This window comes from Hydra viridissima, unplaced genomic scaffold (genome assembly GCF_058129835.1).
Source record: "Hydra viridissima isolate aposymbiotic clone 2 unplaced genomic scaffold, HvirCarnegie_v1 scaffold_9, whole genome shotgun sequence".
Lineage (NCBI taxonomy): Eukaryota > Metazoa > Cnidaria > Hydrozoa > Anthoathecata > Hydridae > Hydra > Hydra viridissima.
Window position 1 is genome coordinate 2337923 of NW_028324308.1, and position 27895 is coordinate 2365817.

The following is a 27895-nucleotide window of genomic DNA, read 5'->3' on the forward strand; positions in this document are numbered from 1 at the left end:
ATACTTTTAACCATAACTTGACTTAATTGATTCCACTGTCATTGGCAATAAATTTGTTTTTTCAAAAATACCATTTTGTTCCAATTAAAGCAACAAATTCCTTAAATTGGAATACCTTAATTTCTTAATCAGAACAGGTCGTTTTTTTTTATAAAATATAATTTTGTTAAAAATAATTTTTATCTTTTAAAATGAAAATTAACGCAGTTTAATCAAAACTTATAATAGGATTAATGTTACCCCCTGACAAACTAAAATTCTGCATCCAAAAAATTGTATAAAAGTTTCAGGTGTTATGCTGCTATGACGTTCTCTTAATTTATTGATTAAAAATCACAAAATAAAGTACTATTTTTAAAGTTTTATTGTACACAATTGTTCCATATGCTGCCTGCAAACTCAACATATACTAAAGACATTTACACTTATAGACACCATATATTAAAGGCGTTTACACTTATTGACGTTTGTTCGCAACGCTGCACTATGCGTCGCGCTGATAGAAAAAAAGGAAATAGCCTTATATCTGGAGAACTGTTTAACATTTTGAAGTAATTTTTTTAACAAAGCATCAGTTATGAGGTATTGTTTGTTAACACAAATATTTATAAAAAAAGTCCGGTCTTTTTTAAAACCGGTTTCATTCCGGTTTTTTAGTTGGTTTATCCGGACTAATTTGATTTTTGAATAAAAAGATATAAAACCGATAGTTTTTGATATTTAAAACTCTAAGCCTGATATATCAATTTATGTTTTTTAAGGGTTACAGGCATTTTTAGTCTCCATATTATATTTTCATGTTAAATAAAAAAGGAAATAACATAAGTATTTTATTATAAATAAAAGTAAAATAAATACTCCAGAAGTTCCATTCCCCTCAAATGCAGAATAAAGGTTCTGATGCTAAAATAGGTTTTTAACAATATGTGGCTATGAAAATAGCCGTTTTTTAAAAGTTGCTTATCAATTACAGCTGCATGGTTTAATGATGCTTCCTTGATTTCTTTTCTTAATATGAACCATTGCTCTTTGACTTCCTAAAATTATTTAATAACAAACATTAAAATTTTAAAAAGTTTTGTTACTGTAAAAAATAGTATAGTTTAAGATATAAACTAATTATTATAGAAATTATCTATCAAATTCTAATTCTAATAATTTTACATTCAAGAAAAAACTGTATTCACTGTAATAAATGTATATAATTGAAATATAATTTAAATTTTCATTCTAAACATGTCTCAGAAATCCTTATTTACAACAAGCCTTCAAGAATTGCATTATGCATCACTAAGTAGAAATAGAACTTTAGACACATCTTTGAGGAAAACAAAAACATGGCAAAATTGAGTCAATTTGAGGCCAATTGATGCAATTTTTCCTCAAACATAAAAGCTTGGGATTCTTATGCTTCAACTTTTCTAACAATTAGTTTTTGTTTTTTTTTTCAAGCATAAAAAAACATACTGTGTTGATTATGTGAAAAGATCTAAGAAATATCAGATTGGCTACCACCAGCACCTAAAATGTATCATTAATAAAATTAAATGATAACATTAAATATTTAAATTTAAGATATACATCGCTTTCTCCAATATTTACCTTAAGAGCAGTTATCAGCTTGCAGTATAGCTTTTATACCTCTTGCATTTTTTTCTTCTTACAGTATAGGTACATGTCAGGTGTCATAAATAAATAATTAGCTGTATCCCTAGTATTTTCAGCAAAAGAAGTTAAACGTACATGACCTACTCATGCATTTTTGTTGGCTTTGTTTCTGGCTTCAATGGCACTCTCAGACAAAGAACCTGTTGGATACTTAAAATATTTAATAAAAGAAACACCATGAACTACCATTCTATGCAAAGACTGTGACATTAAAATGGTGAAATAATAACCTCTTAACTCCAAAGGTTTTATCTATCAAATAACGTAGATCAATACAATAAAAATTAAATGGTAGTTATAACGCGACGATTATAATATTTCTCAAGAGAGTTGTAAATTGATAATTAGTTATAATTTATAACATTCTTCCAATCAATAAATTAATTGTCCTCAAATCTAAACCTTTGGGGCGCTTTCCGATTTCGTTGAGAACGTCTGGGAAAAGGTTGTACTTCTGGATGAGTTTCCATTTCAGATACCCTATCAAGCAAGTTTTCTCGGTCTGTAATTAATGGTTTATTTAATTGTGGGGTATGCTCAGAGTGAACGGAATCCTTTTTGTCAGCATTTTCAGGATTAGAATTAGGGAGTTTTATCTCCTTCTAATGGTGCTAAATCTTTAATTGATACAGTAGATTCTCGTCCGTTTGGATATTTGATATGGGCGTACTGTGGTTCTGCTTCTATTAGATCGGCTTCTTCTACTAGGGGATTGTATTTACTAGATTGAAAGTGCTTCTTTATAAATACTTTCCCTTATTCTAGTAACCAGGTTGGCATAGATTGTCCGTTCGTAGATCTCCATGGAAAATTGCAGAACCTTTCGTGTGGTGTTGCATTTATTGCAGTACAGAGTAAAGAACGTATCGAATGTAAGGCATCTTGTAACACGATTTCCCAGTTTTCGACTGGTAGATTTTTCGATTTGAGGGCTAATGTTATTGATTTCCATATTATTTCCTCTAGGGTTATAAGGTGTCGTTCTGCTCGTTGCAACGCCTCGAGTATGAAGGAAAGTACGTAGTTCCTCTGATGTTAGGGAGCTTCCTCTGTCAGAATGAACATAAGCAGGCATGCCAAATAACGAGAAAAGATTCTTAAAACACTTTATTACCGATGCGGAAGAAGTATCAGGGCAAGCAAAAGCAAATGGGAATCGTGAGTATTCATCAATAATTGTAAAGATGTAACGATTTTTAGTTGATGTTGGAAGTGGGCCATTAAAATCTATGTTAAGGCGCTCGAATGGTTGGGTTGCTTTTATAAGATGAGTACTGGGTGGTTTGTAGAATCGAGGTTTCAGTTCGCAGGAGGTAATGCACTGGTTTACGACACTTTTAATCTCTTCTATAGAGTATGGTAAGTTTCGACTGCGGACAAAATGATTCATTCTTGTGATGCCTGGGTGGCAGAGAGCATTATGAAGCTCCTCTAATTTTATTTTATTGTTACTAATATACGAACAAAGTGAGCTGTCATTGTTTGATAATTTTTGAGTCAGTAAAGCGGAGCACAAGGAACGTGTTAAACAATCAGCTGCTTGGTTATATTTTCCTGGTCGATACTGTATGTAGAGTTGTTAGTGGGTTAAGAAAATTGAACCCAACCCAACCCAACCCACTGCCACATGAACCCAACCCAACCCATAGGTTGACCCACGGAGTGCATGCAAACATGTATAATTATACCGTTAAATTGGCGACATTTTAATACATTCTAGCCTATACAACCATATTAGATACAAATAATATGTTGTTACTCAGTTACTGTCACTATATGTGTTAGTAAGCAAACTAACAAAGAACAGCTTTAACATAAATGAGCACTATATTAGTGAAACATGTCATTTCGCATTCCCCAGCGTACTAATTCGATAGCTTCTACGTTAGCCGGTGATAGTTGCGACCTTGTGTCTGTAATGGAGTGCCCAACAGAAGAAAAGTCTCTTTCTGACTGCGCAGAGCTTGCTGATATGCAGTATAGTCTGCGAGATGTTGCTGCTAGAATGGGATAATCGGCTGCGTTGTCCTTCCAGAAGGTTACGGGATTCTTGCACGCAGCAGTAACACGAAGACTCTTGTAGCTGGACAGTTCATGTTGGTAAGTCTCCTGTAGCACTGTTGCTTCATTATGTAATTGCGCGTCTTGCGTCTGTGGCCGATCTCGCTTTGACTGCATTGTTCGCAGCTCATCAAACGGGTCCGTTCTTCTCTTCTTTGCTGGCGCTTCCAATTGGAGTTGGACACCTTGTTCCATCAATTCTTCTGCTGCTGCTTTCCTGGCAATTTGTGTAGCAGCGGGCTGCATTTCAGCCAGAAGCCACTGATCGACGTCATTGAGCAAGTCACGCTTAAATCTTTTGTCAGCCGCCGTCACATTAGGTATAAATGCAAAATTTCTGAAAGAGGGATCTAGGAAACAAGATAGCCAATGCATTGCTTTAATAGATGTCCAAAACTTTAAATCTAAGTATTTAATGAGTTTTTGCCGAAATGTTGCTGCTGCTGTTGTCAATCCTGGTGCAGGTTGAAGCCGCTTAATCAGTAGGTAGTAAGACGGAACTACTAGTTGCATAGTTGGTTCAGTAACCTTCTCCATACCTTCAAATATATCTTTTATGCCGTCAGTCACATCACGAATTTCGACGGTTGGCTTTAATAAAACTGCGTCATTCGATAGCAAATCCGTTAAATCTTTAGCGCAAATAATGAAATAAACATAACGGTGAAACGGCGAAAATACAATGAAAATGCAGCTAAGGCGTGGGTTATCAGTGGGTTATACTTCCTCAACCCAACCCAACCCAACCCAACCCAACCCATGGGTTAACCCAACCCACTAACAACTCTGACTGTATGTCGTAGCTGTAGCAACCAAGTTCAGTACGCCATCGTATAATTTTATCGTTTTTAATTTTGCCTCGATGGTTCTGATTGAACATATACGAAACAGCTTGTTGGTCGGTTACTAAGGTAAAATGGCGTCCGGTCAAATAATGTTTCCACTTCCGAAGAGCTTCTACAATCGCGTATGCTTCTTTTTCAATAGCCGGATTATGCGTTTCAGGTTGGTTTAGAGATTTCGAGAAGAAGGCCACTGGCTGACCATTTTGGTTTAATGTTGCAGCCAACGAAAAGTCAGAGGCGTCCGTTTCGACAACAAATGGGATTGTTTCATCAATTGTTTTTACAACAGCATTTGCAATATCGTTCTTTAGTAGTTTAAAAGCGTCTGTAGCTTGTTGATTGAGTGGGAATGTTAGACACTGTAATAATGGACGAATTTTTTCAGAATAATTACGGATAAACTTTGAGTAATAGGAGAAGAGTCCTACAGTTCTTTGTAAAGCTTTACCATTAAGTGGTAAAGGTAAATTAAGTAGGGGTTGTAATCTTTCTGGGTCTGCCTTTATGCTGTTATGAGATACAACATAGCCAAGTAGATTTATTGAACTAACTGAAATTACACTTTTGCTGCTGTTAAAAGTAAGTTTGTTTTCCTTCGCTGCTTCGTATAACTTCTTTAAATTAGAATCGTGTTCAGCTTGAGTCATCCCTGCTACTGTAATATTATCTAAATACGCATAGGTGTTTTTTAAAGAGTTCTCATTTATAAATTCGTCAATTTTCCGTTGGAAAACAGCAACGGCATTTGTTAGACCGAATGGCAAGCGAGTAAATTGATATAGTTTGCCATCAGCTTCAAATGCTGTATATGGCTTATCTTCTGTTAGAAGTGGTATCTGATGATAGGCGCTAGTAAGATCAAGAGTACTGAAAAAGTGGTACTTGGACAATTCGTTAACTTGGTCTTCTATTCTGGGTAGAGGATAGGCATCGAGGTAAGTGAACTTGTTTATAGTTTGGGAATAATCAGCACAAATTCGTTTTTTGTGTCGTTCATTTGTAGTGATTACAATTTGGGCCCTCCAAGGTGAGTTACTTGGTTCTATAATTTCGTCCTTTAATAATTTCTTAATTTCGGATTGAATAAACAGCTTATCAACGTCACTGAATCTTCGGGATTTTGTTGCAATCGGTCGACAGTCTTTGGAAAGATTTGCAAATAATGTTGCAGGTGATATTTGCGATTTCTTTAAGCTACAAACTGACAAAGGGGGTAATATTCCCCCAAAAGGGATTGTTATATTGCTATGCTGTTTCATAAAAGCTTGACCAAGGATAATATCAGCGCATAAGTTAGGTAAGATTGACAAGGTGATATTAGCATACTTTTGGTTTTGGAAAATCATATTTACCCTACAGTAGCCTTGAATTTTTGTACTGAGTGGTGATAATGCCATTGATACACTGCCGCTACTTTTCGTATATGGGATTTGGTAATTATCTACTATGTATTTGTTGATAAAATTGTCCGAGCTTCCCGTATCTATTAAAGCAGAAAAGTTCCATCCATTTATTTCCACCTTCCGAATTGCGTACGAAAGGCAATTAGTTGTCCCTGCACTAATCATTGCTACTATATCATCGGATTCGGTAACAGCTAATGATTTGTTTGATTAACACACTTTTGCAAAGTGTCCTCGTTTTTGACATTTGTGACATGTGGTTTCTTGAGCAGGACAAGCACTGCGTGGATGGCGATTGTTTCCACAAAAGTAGCACAGTTTTGTGGACGGAGGTGAAGTTAACTGATTATCAGTGTATTTTCTTGCATTATGCATTGCATTGATTTGGGGTACGCTAGATTGGTACTGTTCCGAGTGCTTTTGAGCAAGTTCTAATGAGCGTGCTTGGTCGAATGCCGATGTTAGTGTGAGTGTCGTGTTTTCCAGTAGCCTTTGACGTATTATGCTTGAGTTTAAGCCAGTGATAAACGCATCTCTAATAGACTCATCACAATAAACATCGGCTGTTACTGCTTTGAAGTTGCAATCTTTTGCAAGAGTTCGGAGAGCTTGTATAAATTCGTCTAGTGTTTCGCCAGCTTGTTGCTTACGTGTTGCTAATTGATGCCGAGTAAATATTTCGTTTTTTGGTTTAACGTACAACGATTTGAGAACGTCGATCGCATTTTCAAAAGATAGTGAATCGGATATACATTCATAAACAGTTGGTGATACAAAGTTTATTAATATTTTTAGCTTTTCGTCAGATGTAGATTCTGAAGATAAGAAAAAATTTTCGAGAGTTTTAAACCAGTGAGTCCATTCTTTGCCTGATGTTGAAGAATTTGGATTCGCGTCAAATCTTTCAGGACGCAGATATTTCTCCATGAAAATTACTTTTTTTTTTTTTTTTAATTTTTTAATTTTTTTTGATAGATAAATTGAAATAATAACCTCTTAACTCCAAAGGTTTTATCTATCAAATAACGTAGATCAATACAATAAAAAATTAAATGGTAGTTATAACGCGACGATTATAATATTTCTCAAGAGAGTTGTAAATTGATAATTAGTTATTATTTATAACAAATGATTTTTAAAAACTGATCATTAGAAATAAGATCAAACAGACGTTCAGATTTCTGCTTGAAAATTTTCACATCTGGTGTTGTGGTTGCACTATTCATATCAATGAGCAGGTCCCTAAATAGTTTGATCATAGTGGTATTCTTCCAGTCATAGATGGATTATTAAAGAATTTTCATGCAACATTGCTAGTGTAGGATATACCACTTCCCTTCCTGACAAAAGATACCCTTATTTTTAATTGTATTTTGAATAAGTGCTGGAATTTTTTTTTTGTTTTCAATAAATTCTTGGCTATTTTTTGCTGCAATTTTTCTTCCTTGTTTCACTGCTGGAAGTTTGCAAGTAGTATTAAAAAAAACCCACTCCATGCTGCATATCCACAAATGAAGACTGCAAATTCCAAGTTTCAATATATTCTTGTCTATATTTTTATCTTTATTCCAAATGGTTTCCAAACTAAACTCCTTAGGACTTGCTTGACATCCATGACAGCACTAAGATGCTATATTTTTTTAAAGCATTTTTGATACCATTAAGTGTTTTACCATCATTCATTGTGGTATAAATAGTTGACAAACTTGAATTTATAACAAAAGCATTGTCATGAAGTGTAAGTTTACTTTTAACGTTCTCTAAAGACAAAATTTCATTTTGTAAATGTTCAAACTTCTCTTGAATAAAACTGGTAGTCTCTTTGGAAAAACAAAACATAAGATGACGGGTTGCATCTGGACTATTTGGATTACAATTTTTCCATAGTATCTTTTTTCCACTTCGAATCTCCAACAGTACAAACACTTTACTATAACACAGTGTAATCATCCACACCTCTCTTCATAGTTGCTGCATTCTGAAACTCAGATTGGTCACTCTGACCATCACCACCCACTTTGCAAATAACATATGATATCACGTTCCTCCTGTGCTAAAACTTTAATAGAATTATCTTCATCCTCCAAAAGATACTCAAACTCTCTAGAAACTGAATGTTTGATCATATTGAAGAGATTACATTTTACTTTAGTTTCTGAATATTTCACCTGCTCTGGAAATGTATGTGTTAAAAGTTGACGAAGAGTGAAAGTAGCCATTTTGATAATTTATAAAAACCATCGCAAGGTAAAACTGAATCAAATAAAAACTTACCGTATGTTATTGAACTACGGAATTTTCATTTACTTCACAAAATTTAGTCGGTTTTTAATAAAACTCACAGTAGTAAAAATGATTTTAAAGCATGAGGTCACAGAGGTCGCCTCAATTTTTTTGCATGGCAGTAAAGTCGATTTGCAGTAGCTATATTTTATTTAAAAAAAAACGAGGCGACCTCTGTGACCACATGCTTAAATCAATCAACGTTTAAGAAATCAAAAAATCAGCAAAAAAAATGCTATTCAAAAACCTTTTTTTTTATTTCTTGTTTTACATTCAATTAAATACATTATTATTTTAATTTCGCATAAAAATAATATAGAAATTTAACACTTATCATATACTTTGAAAGGATTTTAACAAAAATGCGAGTTTTTTAAAACCTTAAAAAAACCCTTAAGATGTCAAAAGTTTAAAAAAACTAAAAATGATTTTTTTTTTAAAGAGAATTAAAAACTGAATGCAAAAAAAACAAACTTAAAAAATTTAAATATGAAAAATCACTAAAAAATATGTACAAAATCCTATTTCCGCTAAGCGATGCATAGTGCTCTGTACGAATGGCAGAACTAAGAAGATCTTACACCATTAAAAACTAGAGACTATTTGCCTTATTATCAGGTATCAAGAACATTGTTAAAAAAGTCCGAATTTTTAATAACTTACTAAGAGCCACATTTGTGGAAGTCATTTCTACTAAACAATAGTAAAACTATAATATCAATTTAAACTTTTGAAATTATCTTAAAAAGATAGTTACTCGATTATGACGTATCTCAAATCTTATTTTATTTTTAAATTATTCCTTTTTTTCAGTTTTTTCATTTGTTTAAAAACGATATCACTATTTACATCAATACCTAACTTGAAATTTTATTGTTTTTTTATTTTAAGTTATATATTATTCAGAATGAAAAAAAAAGTAAAACTTTTTATTAAAAATCATTTAACATAATTTCACCGAGACAATAATATTTTTTTTATATGATAGCTTATTATTTGTTAAATATGTAAAAGACACAACGGAGATAAGACTTTTGTCTTCTGCCTGCTCCCGTCAGGTTACAAATATACAGTTATAAATAAATATACAGTTATAGTCTAAACAACAAAATATTGTAAACAATTTGACAAAATAAATTTAAAAGATAAAAAAAAATTCTAGTTAAGCAATTCGACAACTATCTTATAAAATAGCAAGCAACTCATAAGATATTTCTTATACATGGTCATTATCAATTATTTTATTAAGAAATACGTAAGATCTCAGCAATTACATCGAGGGTTCTATCAAATCTCCCCTTGTTAAAAAATCCTCATTTAGGAGAGAGATAATTAGCTTCTTCAAGGCACTGTGTTAGAAAAAGTAAATATTTATGAGCATAAGAAAAGTTAATGAAAATTATATAAACATAGTTGCGCAAAACAGCTAAAACTCAATTAACAATAAAAACTGATTTTCTTATGTTACCAGAAAACTAAATTTTTTTCATTTTATTTATGTAAATTTCTAGTTTTTTCTAACTGTTGACTAATAATTATTACAAAAAAACTTTACATCATAAATTCACTAAATTAAAAACATGTTTCAACTGTAAGCAAACAAATTAAGCGCAAAAAAAGAAAAGAAATAAGGAAAAAGAACATAATTCTGTGTTTAAATTTATGAAAAAATGTAAAATCATTTAAACTTATGACTATTTTAAACTATAATTATGAAAGTGAAAATAAACTTAGCTTTGTTATAAAGTGTCTGAAGTAAATACAAATTAACAGACATTATGATGGCTTGAAGTTTTGAAAGTAACACCACAAATTAATAGGATTACTTAATTGGCAAGGATAACAATTTTGCTCTAGAAATTGTTTAATAGTTGGACGTTTAAAACAGGTCAAGCATAAAGCTAATATATATATACATACATATATATATATATATATGCACATACATATATATATACGCATACATACATATATATATATACACACACACACACACACACACACACACACACACACACACACACACACACACACACACACACACACACACACACACACTGAGCCCTTCATATATATATAAATATATACATATATATATAAATATATATATATATATATATATATATATATATATATATATATATTTATATATATATATTTATATATATATATATATATATATTTATATATATATATATATTTATATATATATATATATTTATATATATATATATATATTTATATATTTATATATATATACTTATATATATATATGAAGGGCTCAGTGGAAAAAGTACTTAAGTGTATTTTGAGAGTTTTGAGAAAAAGTAGGTCAAAGTTTTTAAATTGAAGCTGAAATACCTTTTATTCATTTTACTCAACTGTAACATTTTTTTTTATATCCAGCACACACTGCTACATATCTAAACCAAGTTTTATACTTGTTTTGTAAAAAAATAATGATTTTGTAAGAAATAAGATGTTTTGCACTTGGGTACTTTTTGCCCTAAATTTTTATTTTCAACTTAATTTTTAAATTTACCAGCAATGTTTTGCACCAATAAATGTTTTTGTCAATCTATAATAGTCCCCTTCTCACACCCTGTTTATTTATAATTCAAGCTGTTAGTATGATGTTTAATTAATAGGTAGAAAACATTTCTGTTGCCAGTGTTAAGTTCATCAGTGATCATCTGCCTATTAGTGTAGGTTACATAAGATGGAACAATCTACTGATAATTGTTATAGTTGCTATTTGAATAATACCTACTGGAAAATCATTTTATTAAAAGACTGCCTTTAAGGTAAACATCTAATGGCAAATAGTAATATTCTCTAAATAGTAATATAATATTATTGTTAAGGGGGTAAAAGGGTATTATATTATTGTTAAAGGGTAATATATTATTGTTATTGGGTATATTAATAATATATTATTGTTAAAAGTTATATTGGGTATATATACCCAATATAACTTTTAGCGGTATTTTAATGACAATTTTTGTGGCTTGTTATCCAATATAAATTATTAAAAATATCCTAGTTTATTTCAAGAAATAAAAAAATCAGCCTTATGCACATTGCATAAAAGAAGTGAGGAAAATATTACTTAGTAAAATAATTTTTCCAAATATCTCAGTTTAATTTCTAGAAAAAAAAAATCATCTCACACAATCGCATAAAAGAAGCGGGAATAGTAATAAAAGAATTAAATAAAATGGCTAACAATGTAAGCGTACTTTGTATCTATTGATATTATTTCTACTATATATATATATATATATATATATATATATATATATATATATATATATATATATATATATATATATATATATATATATATATATATATATATATATATATATATATATTATATATAGATATATTATATATAGATACTTTTTATATAAATATATATTTAAATTATTATTTATATTTAATAGGTATCAACTATTAATTTAATATATAAATATAGACTTTTAAACATATATATATATATATTTATATATATATATATATAAACACATATATATATATATATATATAAACACATATATATATATATATATATATATATATATATATATATATATATATATATGTATATATATATATATATATATATATATATATATATATATATATATATATATATATATATATACATTGCATATATATATACATTGTATATATACATTTATATGTATATTATGTATATATATATACTCATATTTATTTACATTTTTTAGTATAAAATACATTTAAAATACAATTTATTTTTAATTACTTCTGTATCATATTATTTCTTAAAGGATAAAAAATGGAGTGGGCTGTCAAAGGAGAAAAAAAGGCTTGTCATTAATGAAGAAGTTGATACTTTTTACAAAAAAGCTCAGGAAGATGCTGCAATTCATGAGGTTGTTGTTAGTTACGATCAAGAAGAGCCCAAGAGTTCTTCGTTAGAAGCAAGTAGCAATAATAGCATTAACCTTGGTAGTTATCGTTCTTTTGAAAGTATCATAGATACAAGCTCAGAAGAAATTAAAAATAAGTCACTTTTAGAGGAAATTCGTGTTTGGGCAATTCAATACAATGTTGAAAATAAAGCATTGGATGATTTGTTAAAAATTCTTATAACAAAACATCCGGAGTTACCTAAATCATGTAAAACACTTTTAAAATGTTCTTTGACCCATTTGAATATCTCAAAGATGGGTAGTGGAGAATTTGTTCACTTTGGCCTAGAAACTGAACTTATTAGGTATATAGAATGTGGTTTGCAAAGCTTTAGGATAAGTTCAGATCGATATAATTTGCTTTGCGCTGAAGCTACTCATTTTCATTCTACACTTATCACGTTAACATTTAATATCGATGGGATGCCTTTATTCAAATCCTGCTCTAATTCATTTTGGCCTATTTTAGCAAAAGTTAATGAAAGTACTTGCCTTGAGCCTTTCATTGTATCTCTTTATTTTGGCACAAATAAACCGAATGACCTGAATAAATATTTTTCAGGGATTGTAGAAAACTTGAACAATTTAAAATACCCAATTGTAGTTTCAGGACAGAGGTATCTTATTAGAGCTTTTTGTATTGTAAGTGATGCTCCGGCAAGAGCATTTATAAAGGGTATAAAGTATTTTAATGGTTACAATGGGTGTGAGTATTGCAGACAAACTGGTAGCTATATTAATGGAAAGGTTGTTTTTGATAATCATGATGCTCCTGCTCGAACTGATCAACAGTTTTTGAATTTTCAAGAAAAAGATCACCAAAAGGAAATGACGGCAATTGGTAGTATTGTACCTCCTGTTACTTGTGTGCCAGCTGAGTACATGCATCTGTTATGTGAAGGTGTGTTCAGAAAACTTTTGTTTTTATGGGTTTCTTCAACATGTGTGTACAAAGGTTCATTTCGCATACCACCGTCTAATCGAGTTGCTTTATCAAATAAGATCGTTGAAAATGGGAAACACATGCCTAAAGAATTTAAACACAGAAAAGTGAGACCATTGGTTGAGATGGACCGATGGAAAGCAACTGAATTTAGAACTTTTTTTATTTATTTGGCACCATTAGTCATGAGATCTTTTCTGCATCCCAGTGTTTATGCTCATACTATGCTTCTCCATTTTGCAGCATTCAATATGCTTGGATCAGATTTTTTACCAATTATGGATAACATTTCCTGGTGTTTGAAGAAATTTGTTACTACGTTTGCAGATCATTATGGTAAAGGTAATTTAGTGTATAACATTCATTGTCTTTTACATTTAGATGAGTTTGTAAAAAACCTTGGTCCACTTGACTTTTGGTCATCATTTCCTTTTGAGAATAAATTAAGGCATATTAAAAAGACCATTAATTCCAACACCAATTGCCTCAAACAGTGCATCAATAATGTAATTAGAAGTTCAATTTTCAAAACATTATCGCCATCTTGCAATAACTTATTTTACTTATCTACACATTCACCAGACAATATATATCTCACCTCTTCTGGAATAGTATGTGTTACTTCGTTTGTTACCGATGTTGTGTGTAATGGAAATGTAATGACTTTATATGAAGACGTGTATTCCCATCCATATCCTTCTTCATTTATCCATATAGGTTTGTATAAACACTCAAATAGTAATGTATGCAATGTTTCAATAATTAACAAATGTGTGTGTATTTCTTGTGAGAATAGTATATTTTACATTATTCCATTTGCTTCTAATAAATTGTTTAGTTATTGATCAAAATACCAGAATTATTTATATAAACTATTAGTTTTTGAACAGCATCAAATTTTGAACTGTTTAACAATTGAAGACATTTTTACTTTTAGCACTTATAGTCTTCAATTTAAATCTTGAAAAATGACTTTTATCTAGTTTTTAAATTTTGTATTTAATTTTAAAAAACAGTTTGTTACATAATTAGTTGTATAACCAATTTATATCAGTTGCGTAAAAGATGTTTAATTTTTTAATGAGTTTTTTAGTGTTATTTTTTTATAGGCATTCTTATGAATTTTATATCTATGTAATAAAGATATTTTTTATGAAATAATTATATATAGAAAAGTATGAGTTGTTTTACCTATTTTTTATTTACTTGATATTGTTAATTTATATTGCTATAGTCCTAGCAAGTATTGGGAATTTATATAGTTATTTTACTACTATTACTTATGCAAAATTTTTTTTATTGAATTATGGTAATTCTATTGTAAACATAGTGTCATCAGGGTGGCAAATACCCTGTAAATATTGTGCCAGCCCAAAACGATATTTACTGAAATTATCTTTCCTAATTCCTTGAGTTTTTTATAATATGCACAAATAGTTTATATTATTTATATTTTTTACAGTGTAAAGATATGTTTTATATTGTTAATTTCCTTAACGACAATACTGTGGAGTATGTTCCAAAGGAATGGCTTAATGGAAACAGCGAGTGTATGTGGCCAAAATGTAGCATGACTTCATTAAAAGGAATGCGCCGGAAGAGACAGATTCCCAATAAAGATTGGGAAAGATACAAAATACGAATTTTATCTACTGCAGGTAAAAACACACATATGTGTGTTTGTGTGTGTGTGTGCGTTTAAGTTATACCTGGTTTATTAATATTACTTTAATGCACAATCAACTCACATTTTTGTTACTTTGTACTACTTTGACTACTTTGTTACAGACTGTGAGGAAAGAGCATTAGAAAAGTTAAAAATATCTGAAGAAACAAGTGATCTTGCTTCAGAATATGAAGGTAATTCATGTCGTAGGAAGACAACATCAAAACGATTATCCCCTTCATTATTTGCTTCTCAAATTCATGGCAATATGTCTAGTGAAGATGATTCTGATTTCAACATGCCTACATCTCTTCAGCAGGCTGTCATTTCTGTAAGCTTATAAAGTGACTTTATTAAAAACAAGTTTTTTTCATTAACTTGCTTACGTTAATGAAAAAAATGTTAAATAATTATTTTAAATGTGGAAACGAAAATATTTATTTAAACATGGCTTACTCTTGTTGATTACAATCAACAAATTTTTATTTTCTTAAATTAGATAAAGTTTTACTAGATTTTAATAATTAGGATAAAATATTTTAGACATCAACACCAGGTAGCCAACCATTACTGCCAATACCACATCATGCTGTAAGTATTAAACATGTTGCTTGATAGCAATACTATAAGTTAAAATTTGTCAATGTTATTATTAGACATTTAATTTTGATATATGATTAGAATGTTTTTCGAGAGATGCAGCACCAAGGAAAATCTAGTCAAAGCTTTGTGTCATTACTAAATGATCCTGATGAAATAAATTTAGCTTCAGTAAGATTTTTGTAAATTTTATTTTAGTAATTATAAGTTTGCTGTTAAGTAGAATAATTATAATTGAAGATCATTAAATTTAAATATGCATAAATGTAATTAAAGTAGAATTTTTTTTTAAAATTATATCAGGAGTTCTTGCCAATGCCATACACCAAAAATTCCACTAACACCCTTACACCAATCACACAGTCAATTGAATACCGATTGTCCTCCATTGAAAATTTACTTAAAGGTGAAAAATCTTTTAAAGTACATATATTAATTTGTCTATCTTTTAAATACTTATAACAGTTCGATTTGATTAGATTTAGTAAAATCTGTAATGTCTGCGACAAAAGAGATTAAACATTAGATAGAGCGTATGCCAATTGGTCATACTGAAGAAAGTTTATTTACGAAATCAAGCAGCATAGAAGAGTTAGATGCTGTTTTGTTGCAATGCCAGGATGAAGAAATGGCCTCACTTTTTGCAAGTTGTACTTAAATATTATTGAAAAACTTTTTAATAAAAACTCCGGTTGCATCCATTGAAAAATTAAAAATTCGAATATTTAACCTTTTTTTAGATAATACAATTTTTTATATAATTTGAATTCATATATAAATTTTATTTTTTAGTAATCACTTATATATATTTTTGTATGTGTTTATACACCTTTGTGTACTTTTAAATTGTTTACTTTCTTTTTCTGAATGTAGATTAACTGGCTAGCAACAGCAGGTGGAAAGTATATATCTGATACGGTACGAAACATTTTGAATGTTTTCATGGCTGATGAGTTACAGATGAGTTGTTGTCGTACTGGGAAACGCTCAAACAAATATTCAATTGAGGCTTTTGTAAAGTTTATTGCAAGTAAGCAAAGTAGCTATTCCGTTAGAGTTAACCGTTTGTCAAGTACAAGTACTTATTGATAAAGTTGACATTAACCCTTAATAAATTAATTAATTTTTTGTTTAATCGAAATAATAAATAATAATAAACTGATTTTAGTTGCTGTTCAAAGGCATTGCAAAAATGCTACAGACAAAGATGTCAATGAAGCCATCACCGCTTCACTGCATAACTCAGCAGATCGTGGTGGTAGACGTATGCATCGAGAGAAGAATGAATAAATAAATTTAATGAAAAGTTATTGTAAATAAATAAAATGTTTGTAAATAAATTTATAACAAAAAGCAAGAAGCATATTATTTTTCATATATATATATATATATATATATATATATATATATATATATATATATATATATATATATATATATATATATATATATCAGATTTCATGTCAAAAGTTAGTGTACTTTCGTTCTGAAAGTGGTTTTGAGCGATATAAGTACTATTGCCACACGTGAGCCACTCCAACGCCATCCCATAATGAGTAGTGGTAAATATATGGCTAATATATACTTCCCACACGTGGGCCAGATGAACCTTTGCGCACAGATGAAGTGTGGCTTTCGTTCTTATTTAGTGTGGTTTTAGTGCTATAAGCATTAAACCCACATATGGCCCGCACTAAAGCCATCCCATTAAGAAGTGTGGTAATGATATGGCTAGCAAATGCTTCCCACGCGTGGGCCATTTGAACTTTTGCGCACAAATTAAGAGTGGCATTTGTTCTTATTTAGTGTGGTTTTATTGCTATAAACATTAAAGCCACATAAGGGACGCATAAGCGCCATCCCATAAAGGAGAGTGGGAAATATATGGTTAACATGCAATTGCCATATATGGCCCACGTTAAATTTTCTTGTCGGGCAGTAAGCATACTTACGTTGGGACAACGTATGTATATAGATCGCGAACGTTGGCTATTATTTTTCGAATGTAAGTAAACGTTTACCCAATGTTAGTTGTATCATGTTTATATTAACGAAAATCCTAATATAGACGTAATTAAAAATTGTTAACAAAGTTACATTGGTCCAACGTATTGTTGAAGACAAACGTTATAAGGAAGTCAGTGAGTCCTTGGGCAGCACCAGTTATCTTTGTTCCAAAACCAAATGGAGAAGTGAGACTTTGCATTGATTTTAGAGAAGTTAATGCAGTGACTAAAAAGGATTCACATACTCTTCCTAGAATTGATGACGTACTGGACAGTCTCAACGGTGCGCGATATTTTACAACACTAGATTTGATGAGTGGGTTTTGGCAAATTGAAATGGAAGATACTTCTAAAGAGAAAACAGCTTTTATAACACACCGAGGATTATACGAATGCAACGTAATGCCATTCGGACTTTGTAACGCGCCTAGCACCTTTCAGCGACTGATGGAATATGTTTTACAAGAAGAGTTATGGAAATTCTGTTTAATATATATTGATGACATAATCATATTCTCTACTGGGTTTGAAGAACATCTTCAGCATATTGATAAAGTATTTCAGAGACTTGCAGAAGCAAACTTAAAACTGAAGGCTAGCAAATGCAATATTGCGCAAGAATCAGCTACCTTCCTTGGCCACATCGTAACTAAGGATGGAATAAAACCGAACCAAGAAAATCTATCTGCCGTACGAAGTTATCCGATACCGAAAAATGTAAAACAGACAAGATCATTCTTGGGATTAGTATGCTACTACCGCAGATTCATTAAAAATTTTAGTAAAATTGCAGCACCCCTTTATAACCTCACCAGGTTAGGAGTCAAATTTCAATGGACTAACAACTGTCAACAAGCTTTCAATATTTTAAAACAAAGACTTGTTGAAGAACCTTTACTTGCTTATCCGGATTTTACCCAAAAGTTTATCCTCACAACTGATGCCAGTGCGACAGGACTTGGCTTTACTCTTAGTCAAAGAATAAACAGAAAAGAAAGACCAATTTTATATGGAGGACGACAATTTTCAGCCAGAGAACAAAAAGCTAGTGTAACAGAAAGAGAGGCGCTAGCTATAGTTGTTGCAGTCAAGAAATGTCATGCTTATTTACATGGTAAATGCTTTACAATAGTTACCGATCACCAACCATTAAATTATATCTTAAACTCCAAGGAACCCACTGGAAAGATCACAAGATGGGCTTTACTATTGCAATCATATGACTATGATGTTGAATACAGACCTGGAAGAAAAAATGGGAGCGCAGATGCTTTATCCAGAAGAACTTACGAAGGAGACTTTTCAAATGAAGATGACATATTTCTCTGTTCAATTGCTGACCAACCAAACAAAGCTTTAGAAGGATGCTCTTTGGAGAACGACATTTCAGACAACAACGTATTAGTAGAAATGTCAGGAGACCATGAGGATAATAACACTGTAAATCAGGAAGATGATGAAACGAATGGCCCACAACTGGAAGAGGAACATTTCTTTATCCACAACAAATTAACCCCAGAAAAAGAAGAACTAAAATGTTTACAGCTATCCGACAAAGAGCTCTCACATAAAATACTCTACCTTAAAAATTAAACTATTCCAGATGATAAGAAGGAAGCGATTAGATTATTAGCTGATATAAATAGTTACATACTAGATGAAAACGACATTCTTTATCACATATACGAACCTTCTAAGAAAACTACCGAAGGAATTTACAAACAACTAGTTATGCCTCCTAAGTTTAGAGACGACATCATGTATTGGGCTCACAACCATGCCACTGCTGGACACTTTGGATTCATTAAGACTCTCGATAAGCTTAGGAAGAAGTATTATTGGCCACTAATGTACTCTGATGTTGAACACTGGATACGAGGATGTACTCACTGTTCACAAAGAAAAGGAAATCGTCCAAAATATAAAGCTCCACTACAACCAATACCAGCAACAGAACCATGGGACCTCCAGTGTGAGGGCGGTGTTTTTTTTTTTTTTTTTTTCTCTTAATGTGTAATGGTAGCACTCTTACTCTTATAACTTTTATATAATACAAATAATATTCTCTTACGCTTCTTGCAGTGTTCAATACTTTTTATTTCAATTACTCCTCTTTCTTTTATATCTTCTTTTATTACAAATATCTCTTCTTTAATTAAATCTTCTGGTTATTCTCCAACAATCAATATTAAAATCTTCTTTTCTTCTTTTATTCAACTGCTTATTAAACTGTTTATTCATCAAAACACTCTTCTTACCACAAAATTCTTTTTCTTCTTTAAAATCCTCTTTAAATCTCTTATAACTCTTTTCTCATAAAAATCTTTTAAATCTTTTTTTTTTAAAACTCTTTCTCTTAAAATTCTCTTTTAAATCTCTTCTTCAAAAACTCTTTCTCTTCTCCCAAAAACTTCACTTAAAAACTCTAATTCTTCTTCTCTTAACTCTTCCTCCACTTAACTCCAGTTAACTCTAGTTAACTCCACTTAACTCCAGTTAACCGTCAGATTCTTTCTTTTTTGAGCTTTTATAGTTTTTGCTTGTTTTCCTGTTGCGATATCTTTTCATTTATTTATATGGCAGGTTTATGAGTCTTCGTGTTTACGTCTTTTCTCAGTTGTTTTTAACTTTTCTTCTTTCCGTTTTATCGTCTACTTACGTGATAGATCGGTGAATCATCGTGTATAAGTCTTTTCTGATCGTTGTTTTTAACTTTTCTAATTGTCGCTTTATCGTTTACGAGTCTCCACGTTTACGTCTTTTCTCAGTTGTTGTTTTTAACTTAATTCTTTTTACTTTATCATTTATTTATGTGAATAGTGGACGAGTCATCTTGTATGTGTCTTTTCCGATCGTTGCTTTTAGCTTTTCTTATTATCGCTTTACCATTTACGCGTCTTCGTATTTACGTTTTTCCACAGTTGTATTTAACTTTTCTTCTAACGCTTTATCACTTATTTATGTGAAGAGTTGCTGAATCATCTTGTGTATGTTTTTCTATCGATCGTCGTTTTTATTTTAGTTTTCCCTCCTCACAGTATGTAAAAACATTGCAAAAGTTAATTGTTTTTCATATCTAAACCCAACGTTGATCCAATATATAGGTATCAACTTTGATCCAATGTATATGGATCAACGTTGACCAAATGTGTATAACCCCACATTGACCTAATGTATATGAATTAACATTAATCCAGTGTTTATAACGCAATATTAATCCAAAATGTATGGCCTAATGTTGATCTAATGTTTATAAACCAACGTTATTCCATTGTGTTTGCATTTAGAAAAGGGAGATTTGCAAATATATATACTTATGTAATTTGTAAGAATTGTCTTTCATCCAAATACTTCATTTGATCATGGAAATTCAATTAATGGATCATCAATCAAGCCGTGAATGTGAACGGACGTGCTATAAGACAAATAACTTTTTAAAAAATAAAGATGGCAAAATTTACTTTTTCACAAGTAAAGGAACTTCTAGAGGTTCACGAAAGTACAATACTGAAAGTATTTAATGATACATTTGATAAAATGGAAAACAAGCTTGTTGGGGTGCAAATGGAAAACGCAAACTTAAAAAATGAAATTGGCGAACTAAAGAAATCAGTTGTGTTCATAAATGAAAAATACGAAAACATATTATCAGAACTGATTGAATCTAAAAAGAAAATAGCAACATTACCATTAAATAATCCTAGCATTGACCTTGAGCAGAGCAATAATACGATTAAAGACAAAATAGTGGAACTAGAGTATCGCAGTTGGCGAAATAATTTAAGGTTTAGTGGTATCAAAGAAAGCAATAATGAAACTTGGCAAGAGAACGAGATAAAAATACAAGAGTTATTAAATTCAAAACTTGGTATTGAAAAGAGTATTGTAATCGAAAGAGCGCATCGAATTGGAAAAAAAGAACATAGTGAAAAATTAAAAAACCGATCTATAGTTGTAAAATTCTTAAATTATAAAGATAAACATTTAGTAATGGAAAATTACTCGAAGTTAAAACTCTGGACAGATCGTAAACAAACGAAGATTATAGCGAGAGAACAACGGAAATATACATAAACGAAATATACATAAACGAAGATTATAGCGAGAGAACAACGGAAATATACATAAACGAAGATTATAGCGAGAAAACAACGGAAATATACATAAACGAAGATTACAGCGAGAGAACAACGGAAATATACATAAACGAAGATTATAGCGAGAGAACAACGGAAATAAGAAAGGAATAGTTTATAGAAGCTAAAGAACTACGAACAAAAAGGTAAATATGCGAAAGTTGTTTACGATAAATTGATAACGCGTGATTCTTTAGAGTTAGAATTCTTTTATTTCTAACATTTTAGAAATTTAGAGTTGTTTTATTACTAAAGTAGATTCCGTTTTAGTTAACGATTTTCAATTAACGTCATTTAATTTTTTTCAAACAAATCATTATCTTATTGATGAAAGATCCGACTCAGATCTAAATTATTTTAGCGAAGCACGTGAATTGCAAAGTAATTGCACTTATTTCTAGGCAATTGAAATAAAAGAATTCTTAGAGCGTGACCGCTTAAATGTTTTGCATATTAATAAAATAAGTCTTAAAAAAAGTTTTTAAAGTTTTTGAAAAGATAGAAAGTATCTTTCATACTTTTGAAAGTATGAAAGATACTTTCTATCTACCCTGAACATTTTTAATTTGATTTGTATAACCGAAACATGGTGCGATTCTGATGCAGTAAATTCTAATTCAAATATCCACTTGCTTGGTTTTAAAATATCACTTGCGTGTAAAGCGAAAAAGCGAGGTGGCGGTGTTCTTATTTACATAAAAGAAAGTCTTTACGAGGTTTGATACGTGTATTTCTGATGACGATAAAGAGATTTTAACAATCGAAATTTTAACAAAAAAAACTAAAAATATACTTTTAAGTTGTTGCTATCGACCACCTTCTGGCGTAGTTAAATGTTTTAACAATTATTTATTTACAACAACTAAAAAAAAACTGACCAAAAAAATAAATTTTACTATTTAATTCGTGACATCATAACAAACCATATTTTTAATGAATCTCTGGAAAAGGGTATCATTAAAATTGACATCTCCGATCATTTTCCTATTTTTTTCTCTAAAAATTTAGAAACAAATGAAATACCAATTGGCAAACAAATTTTTTTTAAACGCATCTACAACGAAGCAAATTTATCATCGTTTTGGGAGCAACTGCCATTGCTTCATTGGAAAAATATAAATACTTCATCAGACGTTAACTTAGCTTACAACCAATTCCTAAAATATTTTTATGAAATATATGATGCTAACTTTCCAAAATGTAAAATAAATCTAAAACCGAAAAATGTAAAATCGCCTTGAATTACGAACAGTCTAAGAAAATCTTCTAAAGTCAAACAAAAATTATACATTAAATATTTAAAAGCTAAGACAATTGAAAGTAAAACCATCTACAAGAATTATGCAAAAGTTTTTGAAAGACTTGGACTCTAAATCATGCGCTATAAAAAATGGCATTAAAATTAGTGATGAAATCATATATGATTCTCATAGCAACAGAACTAAACAAACTTTAGCAAGAAAAATTCCAAATATAAAAAAAGAAAAAATTGATATCTCGTCCTTAGCAACAACTAATCTTGATTCTTTTGAATTATCACATGAGAAATTTGAAACTGCTTTTACTATGCTAAAACCAAACAAAGCGAGTGGTTTTGATGATATAAATACCAAAATAGTTAAAAATTCAAACAAAGTAATTAAAGACATTCTTTTTAAGATTTTTTTATCTTCAATAAGACAAGGAGTTTTTCCTGATAAGTTTAAAATTGCAAAAGTTACAGCGATATTCAAAGGAGGAGATCTAACAAATGTTAATAACTATCGCCCTATATCTGTTCTTCCAGTTTTTTCAAAAATTCTAGAAAGAGTTATGTATAACAGAATTTACACACATCTTACTGACAATCATTTGTTATATAACCACCAGTATGGGTTTAAAAAAAAACAACTCTGCAGAACACGCGATTCTCTAGTTAACACGCAGTATCACTGATTCGTTTGAAAAATCTGAGTATACCTTAGGCATCTTCATTGACTTTTCCAAAGCCTTTGATACTATAGACCATGAAATTCTATTTAAATAACTCAAACATTACGGAATAACTGAAAATATTCTTAAATGGTTAAAAGTTTATTTAAATAATCGCAAACAATTTGTATCAGTTAGCGCTCCTTCACCAATGAATTTGCTAAAGATATTTGCATATGATTTTCAAACGGAAAACAAGATATCATTTAGTGAACAATCAAACTTAACAACATCATCACAAACATGGAGTAAACTGTGAACATTATAAACACAGAGTGAATTTGTATATGTTTCGAATTGATTACAACATAATAAATAAGTTCTCCAGCAAATGCAAGATAATGATTCATAAATTGATTTCATTTAAGAGAATCATCATCATGGGCGCAGGCAGGCAAGGGCAAGGTGGGGCAGTTGCCCCCCCCCCTGGAAAACCAAAATAACAAATTTTGATATTCACAAAATTTCTTTTAACTGTTTATTTCGATATCTTATCAATTCAACTCATTTATAGTTTACTGTCCGTAATGTAAATGACAAGTTTAAATGAAATATTACTATAAAATCCAATGACTTCCACGATGGCGGAAGCTTTTTTATAAAGGCATATTTTATATTATTAAAAAAAGATGTTTGAATGAAAGTTTAAAAAAAAAATATGATAGAAATAGATCATAGAAAAAAAAAAAAGGAATAAATAGTAAAAAACAATAGATAAAGGAGAAGTATAGAAAACAAAAAGAAGAGAAGAAGAAAAAAATGGAAAATAAAGGAAATAATAATTAAAAAAAAGAAATCGAATTACAATAACAAAGTTCTTACTCAAACAAATAAACTTCAAACTGACGAAGAAAGAATTGGATGCAGTGATCAAATTTTTAAAATTATTTTTTAATGTGTCAGTTTCATTTACTTTTTTATGCTGTTGTTTTTTTGTTTGTTGGCAAAATGTTTCTTGTTTGTATTGTATTTCTATTTATTTTTTTCCTATTTATTGTGTTATATTCATTTTAATAATACTATTACCTTGTGTTTTTTGCTACCTAAATGTTGATTATTACAATTATATATATTTAATTTGATTAACTTGAATTAACCTGCTGGATTTTAATTTTTGTTTTGTTTTTTGGAATGTCTAATTTGTATTTAATAAATCAATGTTTTTTAACAAATCATTATATTATTATATAATTTAGCATTATTTGGTATAATTAAGCATTAGTAGCATTATGAGCGTTTGTCTGGGCTTTGCATGCTGAGCGTTCATCGTGAAAAAATACGCTCCAGAAAATCTGAATTTTTGGAACAAATTGTAAATAAGTTTGGCAGTAAACGCACACGACTACAATTTCTATTTACTGAATAACAATGATTTAACTCTTGTGTTTTTATTTTTTATTTCCTTTAATTTTCTGTTGTCACTGGTCTAATAAAATGACATGATTAATTGATGCATTTATGTAGTTTTTGAAATATTACTTTTGAATTTTATTTCCCCCCCCCCCCCCCCTTGAAAAAAATCCTGCCGGCGCCCATGATCATCATTGCAACATATCTTTCCTAACAACACTCTTTAAAGCTAAGGGACAAGTGTATGAAATAAATTGTCTGAACTCTGTTGCTTTCCAATGACCTACCTGTAAATGGAATATGGTTCTAATTTATTTTGGTTGGTAATCCAAAACAAAATCAGAAACACAAGATGCTTTAAGTTTAGGTAAAGGAGTAAGAGATTTCTAATGATCAGTATATAAAAAGGTATTAAACTCCTCATTTTGTCTTGGAGTTGATGGGTTGTTATCAATGAAAACCACTCTATGTTCCTTGTAAAATCCTTTAACATGGCATCGTTCACAGAAGTAATGACCTGTATACATTAAAGAAAAGAGCGAGAAGGTGTATAACATATGAATTCTTTATGTGTAACATCAGTTTTTTTATTATTATATTATAAATCTTCATTACTTAACAATAAAGATTCTTTGAGAAAATCATTAAGAAAATTATCTAAGCAGTTTGGTTAGCCATCTCCACAGAAAAGTGCAATAATAAAAATATAGTTCCCTATTTGACCAAGTAATGGCCATAATTAAAGATTAGAAGATTTAAAAAGAGTTAGCCCATTAACGTTAATAGTAATAGATAGCTCAGTACATTTAGAATCATTTTTTAAATTCAAAAAACAATTTATGCCATCAGCAATAGTAAAATACGCGAAATTTCCACCACATTTCCTGCCTACTGTAACAATTTTAGGGGTATTAAAAAGGGTTCTTGCCTCTTTTGGTAACTCTGAATGACCATGTTTTTTAAAAATATTCAAAGGCTCGTAGGATTGCTAAATTTTCGGATAATGTTTCTGTTGTCAATAGTGGTGCTGCATCATAACATTCAAAGTTCTCATAACTACATCTCAGAGACTTATTGTTTTCTCCGTATTCTTTAAAAACATTACTTAGAGCTTAACAAGGATTTTGAGGCTAAGCCTGAGAAGCATTAAATTCAGGATTCAAATCCGATATACTGACTTAACATCTTCATCTCCTAATGTTATAATCAAATTCAACGTACTTTTGTTCAAGCGACGAGGCTTCTTCGATTTTCAGTTTTCTTTATAAAAATCTTTTGCTAGAAAAATGGTTTAGAGAATTTATATTGGTTGAGGTAAAGGTTTATATGAAAAACTTCGCATCTTTAAATGACATGAAATTTACTCATTACGAAAGTCTTTTTAATAACGTCTTTAAAACGACAAAAAGACGTCCTTTAGTTTGCTGGAATTATGCGAAAAGTTAAGACGTTATCAAGACGTCTTACGAAGACGGTCATTTTTTCACGACGATACAGTCTTTTAAAAGACGTCTTGCAGACATCATTCGAAGACAAGATTATTTAAAGACCTGAATAAGACGGTCTTAAGACGTCTGATGTTTGCTGTGAATTCTATTGTTTTCGGCATCGTGAGGTATCGAATCAATAATGGTAGCATCGACATAAGAATTTAAGTAATACCACTCTTATTAAAAAGAATATTAAAAATCTGCTCTCAAACGGCTTCGGACATGTTAACTTAAAAAATACGTTAAACCGTTTGTTCATAAAAAAAAGCACGAATACTTAGGAAATGTGCAAATTGCGTCTGACTAGTAATAACTATAATTATTAGTAATAAACAACAGTAAAATTAGTGATATCAATTTAATAATTGTAATAAAAATGCAAACAATGTCGTTATAGTTATCAGTAAATATTACTTGTAAATAATGACAGAGCTGATAATTATTTATGTAATCATAAAAGCATCGCGTAAATAACAAATTTTCTAGGTATTTTATCATTTATCATTTACATGTTTTACAAAAAGTGAATAGCAAATTTACAAGAAGTGAAACTTAATTTCCATTCTTAAAAAATATATGGAGTAGTTTTAAAAAATGAAAGTGCTTAGAGGTATTTTTTTGCTGGAAGCTTAACTAAAGTGCCATGAAAGTAAAACTTAACTCGATATTGCATTGATTTTTTTTTTCTTAGAAAAATAAATAAATATTTCATCAGGGCGGCGCACTAAAACATGTACCTATTTTGTTAAATGTTATCAAATACAAGGGTAAAACAAATCAGAGAAAAGCTACGATAAAAGAAATGAACACTGCAGCAATAAACATCAAAACTAGTAATGAAGAGTGTGCTTCACTTTTTTTATTGGGTTCTGTTAAAAAATCAAAGCAACTCCAAACATCTGTACTCAAGCTACCACTTTGCGATAGATAGTTTCGAATCAGAAAAAGTATGCTGATTATCTTGGTGATCAGAGTCATTTTTTGAATCCACTGGAAATTGAAAAATGCATAATGACAACAAATAGTTCTCATTTTTCATAGAAATTGTGAAAACCAATTCTAAACGAAAAAATGTGAAATGTCATTCAAATTAAGGCATACTGGTTAGTTTATCTTTCAAAAAAAACCGGTTACGGTAAAAACCGCGGTTTTCGAGAAAACAACCCGGAATAAACCGGTATTTTACTATTTCATTTTTAGACTTAAAACGCGAGCAAAAAGGGCTTTTTTATATTTATTTAACACCGATAATATCAATATTATTAGAAGAAACTGTTAATTTTTGGCTCTTTTTAACAAAAAATCGAAATGCAGTTATTGGAAAACAAATAGTCCGAGCTGAAAATAGACATAAGAATTTACATTTTTAGCAACATAATAAACTCAAAACAACACTGTGCTGAAACATGCACAACCGATGAAAACATGAACAACCGATGAAAACATGAACAACTGATGAAAACATGAACAACCGATGAAAACCGATTTAAGATGAGACTCTAAACATACAAAAC

The 27895-nt window shown here is 30.3% G+C and overlaps 2 protein-coding genes and 3 pseudogenes across 5 annotated transcripts; 3 read left to right on the plus strand and 2 right to left on the minus strand.

Annotated features, from left to right (window-relative positions):
* Positions 1-2250: 2250 nt before the first annotated feature.
* LOC149883574 (uncharacterized) lies at positions 2251-6146 on the minus strand (annotated as a pseudogene). The gene is made up of 3 exons (XR_016455576.1): positions 4462-6146; positions 3509-4361; positions 2251-3242 (listed from the first exon to the last, which is right to left on the minus strand). The product of XR_016455576.1 is annotated as an uncharacterized LOC149883574 (transcript).
* Positions 6147-6187: 41 nt separating this feature from the next.
* Positions 6188-6904, minus strand: LOC149883575 (uncharacterized). The gene has a single exon (XM_090097595.1). The coding sequence runs from the start codon at positions 6902-6904 to the stop codon at positions 6188-6190; it is 717 nt and encodes a 238-aa protein (XP_089953721.1).
* Positions 6905-10905: 4001 nt separating this feature from the next.
* LOC149883576 (uncharacterized) lies at positions 10906-14054 on the plus strand (annotated as a pseudogene). Its single transcript, XR_016455550.1, has 2 exons — positions 10906-11489; positions 12076-14054. The product of XR_016455550.1 is annotated as an uncharacterized LOC149883576 (transcript).
* A 540-nt stretch (positions 14055-14594) lies between these two features.
* Positions 14595-16781, plus strand: LOC149883577 (uncharacterized; annotated as a pseudogene). Its single transcript, XR_016455551.1, has 8 exons — positions 14595-14820; positions 14951-15159; positions 15372-15419; positions 15510-15599; positions 15732-15834; positions 15908-16071; positions 16302-16458; positions 16597-16781. The product of XR_016455551.1 is annotated as an uncharacterized LOC149883577 (transcript).
* Positions 16782-20899: 4118 nt separating this feature from the next.
* LOC149883578 (uncharacterized) lies at positions 20900-21685 on the plus strand. The gene has a single exon (XM_090099132.1). The coding sequence runs from the start codon at positions 20972-20974 to the stop codon at positions 21506-21508; it is 537 nt and encodes a 178-aa protein (XP_089955258.1). The 5' UTR covers positions 20900-20971; the 3' UTR covers positions 21509-21685.
* The last annotated feature ends 6210 nt before the right edge of the window (positions 21686-27895 follow it).

What these genes read in the sequence shown, in the direction of transcription:
- LOC149883575 (XM_090097595.1), bottom strand. Translation starts at nt 6,904, where the DNA reads ATGGAGAAATATCTGCGTCCTGAAAGATTTGACGCGAATCCAAATTCT.
- LOC149883578 (XM_090099132.1), top strand. Translation starts at nt 20,972, where the DNA reads ATGGAAAACAAGCTTGTTGGGGTGCAAATGGAAAACGCAAACTTAAAA.